Source organism: Mixophyes fleayi, chromosome 4 (genome assembly GCF_038048845.1).
Source record: "Mixophyes fleayi isolate aMixFle1 chromosome 4, aMixFle1.hap1, whole genome shotgun sequence".
Taxonomy (NCBI): domain Eukaryota; kingdom Metazoa; phylum Chordata; class Amphibia; order Anura; family Limnodynastidae; genus Mixophyes; species Mixophyes fleayi.
Genome location: NC_134405.1, coordinates 110,904,605 through 110,912,599, shown reverse-complemented (window position 1 = coordinate 110,912,599; position 7,995 = coordinate 110,904,605). Strand labels below are relative to the sequence as shown.

General features: G+C 38.5%; 1 protein-coding gene across 1 annotated transcript; it reads left to right on the top strand.

Annotated features, from left to right (window-relative positions):
* BCL2L10 (BCL2 like 10) lies at nucleotides 1–6,695 on the top strand. The gene is made up of 3 exons (XM_075208005.1): nucleotides 1–135; nucleotides 273–663; nucleotides 4,674–6,695. Exons 2-3 carry the CDS (start codon nucleotides 274–276, stop codon nucleotides 4,803–4,805), a joined length of 522 nt encoding a protein of 173 aa, XP_075064106.1. The 5' UTR covers nucleotides 1–135; nucleotide 273; the 3' UTR covers nucleotides 4,806–6,695.
* Nucleotides 6,696–7,995: the final 1,300 nt, after the last annotated feature.

The following is a 7,995-nucleotide window of genomic DNA, read 5'->3' as shown; positions in this document are numbered from 1 at the left end:
AAAAGGTGGAGGTGCCTTCCAGAGAAAGCTTCGAGTGTCACGGATCAGACAGTGGTTAAGTGTGTGCCTGGGAGGACAGCAGCAGGGTGTTATTACAGAGAGCACCGAGCGTGTGGGATCACTGGAGGCGGAGAAGTGAGTGCTCCGATCACATAGGATCCTACAATAGAGTCCAGCTCTTAGACAGAGCTCTCCAGGGGGCAGCACAGCGTGGGGGAGTGGTTACTTGCAGTTATATGGAGTGATCCCATTCTCTGTCTTCATCTCCTTAGTATGTCTGATCACCTTCTAGAGGAGACCTCTGGCCTGTTGGAGGATTATCTCCAGCGCCGCCTCTGCAAGGAATGCCAGGCGCCGCAGACCCCTCTGGCGGAGACTCTATGGAGGGTGGCAGAGGAGATGCTTAATATGAACCGCGCTTTCTATGAGTCGTGCGAGCAAGTCCCAGGCGATCCTCGGATCATACTACAACGCGTGGCTGCTCAGATGTCCGAGGAAGGAGGACTGAACTGGGGACGGGTTGTCGGACTCATCGTTTTTGCTGGGACCTTGGTCCAGAGCCAAGGAGATCACAAAGTGGGGACCCCCAAGGAACTGGCCGTGGTGCTGAGCCAATTCTTGGTTGGGGACAACAGAGACTGGTTTCAGAAGAATGGAGGCTGGGTAATATATTTTCTTAATTGCTGCTTTAGCTCATTACCATCTGTTCCCGTTGTTCTCTTAAGCCACAAACTCTTTTGCAACATCAGGCAATATATTAATATGAATTATATATTATACACCAAAGAGCCAATTTATAAAGCATGTTTGTCAGTAGTGATTCAACATCCTCTCTGAGTATAATACCCTCACTGTCATAACAATACATGTAATGCCTTTTAAGTGTGTCTTCTATACTGCACGTATGACTACATGAGGTGGTGGGTGGATGTGTATTAGTTTCCAGGCCAATCAATGCCCAACCCTGTCGGATGGCTGTTCTGAGTCATATGTGAAATATTTAATGTGGAAATTGCTCATTTTTTGGTCCACTGCTTTGTTTAAACTCTACTCCCTATTTCATCAGACAAATCTGCAATGGGATCTGTACCTAGATAAATGTAGGAATTGGAGAGCGTCAGACAAAGTGAAACATTGAACTTTTTTGCTTTTAGTTTAGGTCAGACAGTAGAGTTGATTTCTTTTGCATATTGCAGAGATGGTTCAGCTGTTATAGAAGAATCACTCCAGCATGCTCTGTCTGCCAAGGGGTAGTTATTCTACAACAGGCAGCCCAGGGTTGTGTGGCATGGTATATGATGCCCCTGGTGAAAGAAACTTTAAAACGTAGTTTTTTTCTAATATCCAGTTGCTCAGGAGCCCAAATGAAGTGTAAACTATTTACACCTGGCAACATATATGCCATTTCATTGTTTGTAACCAAAACAAATTCAATGTACACACAGCTATATTTATGGTAGGATTACTATATTACATAATGAAGGCACTTTTCTTTTAAATACACATAAGTTATGATGTCCGTTCAAACAAACCAGTAAACAAGTACAGTGCATTATCTAATAATGCTAGTCTATTAATTCTGAGATATAATCAGTGTTATCTATTAATAAACAGATGACTTTGATTCTTTTTTTGACACTCAGTGCTTGGGGGAAGTCGGTTTGTTCTTGTTTTTTTTAAGACAAACAAAAGAAAACTAAAAAAAAACACTGCTGGATAAAGTTATCCATAATTGCAATGGTGTTTTCCTAAGTGACAAAGCCTCTAATACACCCATACATATCCCAATATGAAACTGTCCAATCAGGACTGTGCAGGTGATGGCCCTTCTGCCAGATATTGCCTCTGGTTTCTTATTTTATTATTTCTATGTAGGTTTTGCAGCATAACTAACATTATCCTTCTTGCCAGCAACAGCCAGTTATTAGGAAATGTCTGCCAACACTAAACCTTGGTGTTTTGCTGGGATTGAACTATACTATGAGGACCTGCATTCCTCCCCCTCCCCAGTGTATAGTTGAATATAAAATGCATTTGCAAGCTAGTTGTGGCAAGTACTCTATACAGTATGCTGACAATGGGGAGCCACGTGTAGATCTATGGTCCTTTTTACAGCCGTCTATGGAATTGTCCTTGTTGCATAGTTGGTGAGGTTCAAAAAACAATTCTGTTAATGCCTCTGTCAAAAATTGGTCCACTCTTCACACAATATTTGGCTAAACACTCTGCATATGGGATTTCAGTGCAGGGTTCAGGAAACAAAGACTCACTGTTTGTTAACATATTTTAGTTTTTGGGTTTTTTTTTGCTTTAAAATTAGATCAAAGCTTAACTATGCTGTAGTATGCTAATAGAAGTATCTATCTAACCATCACTAGGACCAGTATTGCCCAAGGCCCACCCATGCCTTCTTTACTATTTTTTTCCAGAATAAATAAAATAAATCTTGTCTATGCAGATCAAATGTCTCTCCTTTCCAAGTACACCGATTTAATTCAAAACCATTAGATTCAGGTTATTTAATTATTTTTTATTTTTTTTTATTTTTATAATTCGGACCAGTTCATAATAAAGGCTGTGTTTGACAGATGAAATTTCTGTTCCCATTCTGAATGCATTCAACCACATACACCATAGACTGTCAGTTGGGACTTCCCCATTTCTTATATGTAAGTAAAGGAAAAAAAAAATCAAAGTCGATAGAGAAGGGATTTTCCATGTATGGTGCATACTGCTGTTATGAATATGATCATTTCATGTAGTTGGCTACAACCACAGATGTATAGTTTTTGTTTTATTGTTTTAAAAACATACAGTGCCATTTATAGATGTGCAATCCAGCTGTTGTCAAACTGCATATCCCAGCAGGCCCTCCTAACCGCTGGCTAGCAGCTGCGTACAGACCAGTAGATTCACATGAACTCTGCTTACTACACAAAGAAACATTACTATTGGAAGCAGACTATATATATATATATATATATATATATATATATATATATATATATATATATATATATATATATATATATTTAGTAAGGCTGCCCATATAGTGACTTCAGGAATGAGGTGTATTTATGGGACCGTATGCTTGTACAATCCATCACTACCACTGTGCTTCAGGGGTTGCCCTATCGCTCCATTTATCTAAAGGAGAGGTGCTCCATTTGAGCTGACTGAAGTGACTGTATGTGTGTCAGGAATTGGGAAAAGTGTCAGTTCAGAGATGTCGCATGTGGCAATAACATGAGTGGAATTTTGTATTGAAAGGTTGGCAAAACTAAAGCTTCTGATATAGAAGTTTCTAGTTTGTTTCTAAAGTCTCCATGGTGCAGACTTGTTGGACTGTTCTGTACAAGTCACTTGGCCATATATAAAATCGGTATTTGGAGCGAACCGTTCTGAGAGAGAGACGAGATGGTAGACAGGGGTTAACCCTGGTATAGACGGAAAAAGAAGTGAATTGAATTTCCCTGTTGGAGTGGAAAAGGTTAATAAAATCACAAGGCAGAAAACTTATGTTTGCACAAATTAATTGTAAAGAGCAGAGTTCCGGAAGGTATTGAGGGTATAACTTGTTTACACATTCATCTGCCAAGCAGCGTTCAAACATAACCATCTGGAGGCTATTGCTTCCATACTTGATTATGCTGAATAAGGATCCGGTAAACAGCTGCTCTTTTCTCTCAGTCATTGGTCCTTTAAATGAAGTCTCTGGTGTGTTCATCTGGAGGAGAGAGCATAGTGTAGCGATATAGACAATGCCTGTAAGCTCATGTAAGAGTAACGCACTGCTGGGAGGGGAAACATTAGTTTAGCTGTTTTTTTTGCAATGTATGGTAAATATAGTTTGAAAATAAATCGGGGTGACATCTGTGTGGAGCGATTGCCTTTCCACCATTATTGATGGAATGAGGTAGACTGTGACTTAATATGTGGGGTAGCAGCTTAGAGCTGATAGTGGGCTCGGGGCAAATATAATTTTAATGGGCTTCTTATCCCTCCACCAAATAGGAGGGGAACCTGTGACTGTATACTAAAAGAATGTATCAAGGTTTTGTTTTGTTTTTTTGACTAGCCGTAACGCATGCTTAGGGTAGCACAATTCATGTGCCTGGGAATGGTTTTGGTACTAGTCATTGCCAATCGCCTAGTTTCCGAATATCAGTATAGCAGGGGCTGTTTGATGTCATGGCATTATTATGTGTGGTACAAAGGTCAATCAATGATTTAGGACAAATTATCTCCGTTCCTAGGGCAATGCCAGCTCTAAATACTGGTGTCTAGTAGTCCTACAACTCCAACATTGTTCTGATTATTTCGTCTCTTTAGAACTTGTTCTCCTAACCAGTAAACGTCTCTAGCTTAATCAGCAGGCCGACTGTCTGCACACACACAAATGAGATTTCCCAAATGGAATTTAAGTTGATGTATCTACAGTAATTAAGTTTTGAAAACATTAGCTTCTCTGTTGCTGTTTATAACTTGAACTTTAGGAGTCCCAGCTTGGGGAGAGGCATTATTGGTTAATGCAGTGTTTCATTATGCATACGTGCCCACGTGAACCCATTCCTGAGTGCTTTCAGAGTAATTAAATTATTGTGATGTTTTATGTGTACATAAACAACTGATTAAATCTGAGTTTAACTTTTTTTTTCTTTCTTTATTTTCAGGATGGCTTTCACAAATTTTGTAACAAAAATAGGACTGGCCAAGTACAAGAGAATGGTACATTTTCCAATGCCCTGATGGCAGCGGCTGGCTTTGGGATAGCTGGGTTAGTCTTCCTTCTGGCAGTAAGATAAACTGTGGACTATGGGGAAAAAAAAAAAAAACACCCTGCAGTAATGACAAAGTACCTGCCTGGACCATTACATGGGACCTTCTGATCTCTGCCAAAGAACTTGCATAATATGGTCAACTCGCATCGAAGAACAATTGTACACTGCCATTCTCCCTTGTTTTTTATTTTTTTTTGTTTAGTTTTTCTTTGCTGACATTTATGCCTATTTTTGCTGTTTTATTTTTAAGGCACAGGCCAATGAGAAACAATAGAACATTGATGCTGCTGAAAGCATTGATGGTTTACAAATGTTTGTTCTGCATCAGGCTAAGCAAACTGACGTTGTTTTTAAAATTTGATTGGTGAAATGGCAAGACGAAGACCCAATTAAACAAAATAATCATTTAAAATGCATTACTGTACATAATTTTGTATGTCATAGATCAATCCCTTTTGTCTTTAGAATATACAAGTAATGTTTAAACTGCACTAGTTATATAATGTGATAACTGTCCTTTAAAGCCACATTCCCAGTTACGCGTTACATTTTCACTTTCCTGCTACTTCTCCTGGCCTGGGAACTGTATTGGTTTGTTTTTTTTCCCTCCAATGCTTCCTCTATTTCTCTAGTCTAGCCCCGAACAAGATTATAGTTCTCCATTTTTAAATGGGTGGAGCATCTTATTGGTCAGTGGTACAATACCCCATTAGCTATCAGTTTTGGCTGGGAGATAATTGACAGAGCCTAACCGAAAATGCCTGCGTAGACCAGCCCTGTCGCTTGGTGAATGGAGCAGGAGGTAGACTAGGTTTGTTATGTTTATTTCTCATTTTTAGCATTTTCATCCTACCCAGGGATGCAGCAGTAATAGATGACATCATTCAGTATTGTTTAGGAATACTGTTACAATAAAATAAATACATATAACATGCCCTGTATGAAAGTTCTATGCCTGCTATATATAGCATCTTATGGCCACCAAATTCCTTGGTGAGATATAATATCCATCTGAAAGTGTAGGCGGAATATTTAACTTTCATTCATTTCTGTGGTTGTTCAGCAGTGGCCCTAGAGTTTAAAGGGTCAATAAACCTCCATTAATCCTTTACATGAAAGCCCTACTAACATTCCCAAATAATCTAAGTGTTTCAGAAACTTATTATGATGGATCTATGTTTCAGATATTATTTTTTTTCCTATTCATTATCGTCTTCTTTCTGTAATTTTAAAGGATGCTGCAACCAGCCATCTTTCTCTTAAAGAGAACACACATTAATTGAGTTCTGTTACCCAGCTAATGTAAAAACCATATCGTACTTCTTGAGTTCTGTCAAGGCATGGAAACTTTTACTTGTCCAATTGTAAATGTTAACCATTTTTTTATTTTTTACAAGGAAACTTGTAGCGTCAGTTTGGCCCATTTTAAGACTCCTAGTTAGACTGGTATAAGAAAAGAAACACATAGTCATGAGATCCATATGGTGAATTTCTAAATGTCTTGTATTTTGTGGTTTTATTTCCTATCGGCTGCTCCTGCTCACCTATAGCAAGTCTTCACAACTAAGCCTCATTGAATCGGTAATGAATTTAAACCATTGAAGGCAGTATCTTTGCTGAGAACTATAAATTCCTTTTTTTTATTAGCAGCAGATTTTTGTTTTTTAAATTCCTGGAAAACGTGGAAATTTTTGATAAATATTTCACTTTTATTGTTATAAATTTAATCTAAACTTGGCAAAATTCATATTTATGCTAAAATATATTTGGTTCCTACACACCATAGAGATCTGGCATCTCTGTGTAAGCGTTTTATTATAATAATATATTCTACTATGCTTGATTTATAATGCCTAGGATATACAGTATTTTTCTTATGTTTCCTTGTTTAATAAATGCATTTACATTTGAAAATCGCTGCTACTCATTATTATGGCTTTTTTTTTCTGAAGGGTAATATGTCTAAAAAAGGATGTTGTTGGCTGAGTGTGTGTGAGGAGCCAGTGCTCCTAATGTGTACTAGAAACTCCAAGGGCAAATGAGTGGTTATTCAGTTTTAACAGCACCAGCATGTACTGTGCCTGGCATACAAAGCACTACTGAATAATTGTAGGTAAGTAATCATTGATCCCAATAGTTAACAGTTTGTGCTAATCACACTTCACTTCAGTGACCAAAACTACACCATATCGCACCTGCCCATTTGTATTGTGCTTTTATGTTTATTTAATTTATTTATTCTAAATGGTGCAAGAATGTTCCATGACCAAGTGGCAGCATTGAGCCCTTTGGGGTTTGAGGTGCAGAAAGGCCCATATAGACTAGTGTTGGCTAACATGTGACACCCCAGGTGTTGTGAAACTACAAGTCCCAGCATGCTTTGCAAATATATAGCCGCTTATTGCAGGAAGGGTGTGCTGGGACTTGTAGTTTCACAACACCTGGAGTGTCACAGGTTAGCCAACACTGATCTAGACAGTACCGCAAGTGAGGGGCTGATAAACCAAACAAAGGATGAAAGAAAAAGGGAGAAGTTCCCAGTCCTTCAATAGGTAAACAAAGAAGTCAGACAGGTTTTTCTTTGCTTATTTACGTAATAAAATTGCATTTTAAAAAAACAAACAATAACGCCTCAATTAGAACTAGGATATGGATTCTAAATATTAAAGTTCTCTGTCAAGTTGTGCAATGATTTCTTTTAACACTGACAACATCCCTGACCTTCTCCTGTGTGAATCAACCATTCTTTACATAAGTTTGCAGCCTCCAGGTTAAAGGGGAATCAGACCTCGGCACTCATCTGATGTAATGCACGATACAGGAGCACCACACATCTAAGACTGTATAAATGTGTTCTCTGTCCCATTCCTTAGCTGATCGTTATGGTATAGTAACCAGAGACCTTCAGATAGTTTATGTATGTTTAGCTGATTAATAATTTAATTGTTTAAAAGTGTCTTTTTTTTTTTGCTCATTTAAAGATCGTGACTTACATTTTATGATCAATCAATGACGGCAAGGAATGCATGTAGTTCTGCCCAACTCCCCTCATCAGATTTGCAGCTTCCATGAAACTTGTCTTCTTATGTTACACCTGTAGTTCCTTATCAACTCCATGGCAACCATAACAAATGGGTTAACTCCCTACTCAGCTGCGTAGAGTCCTGAAAAGTTAACACCCCTGGAAGGTATATAGGTTCCTGCTTCCCCTGGT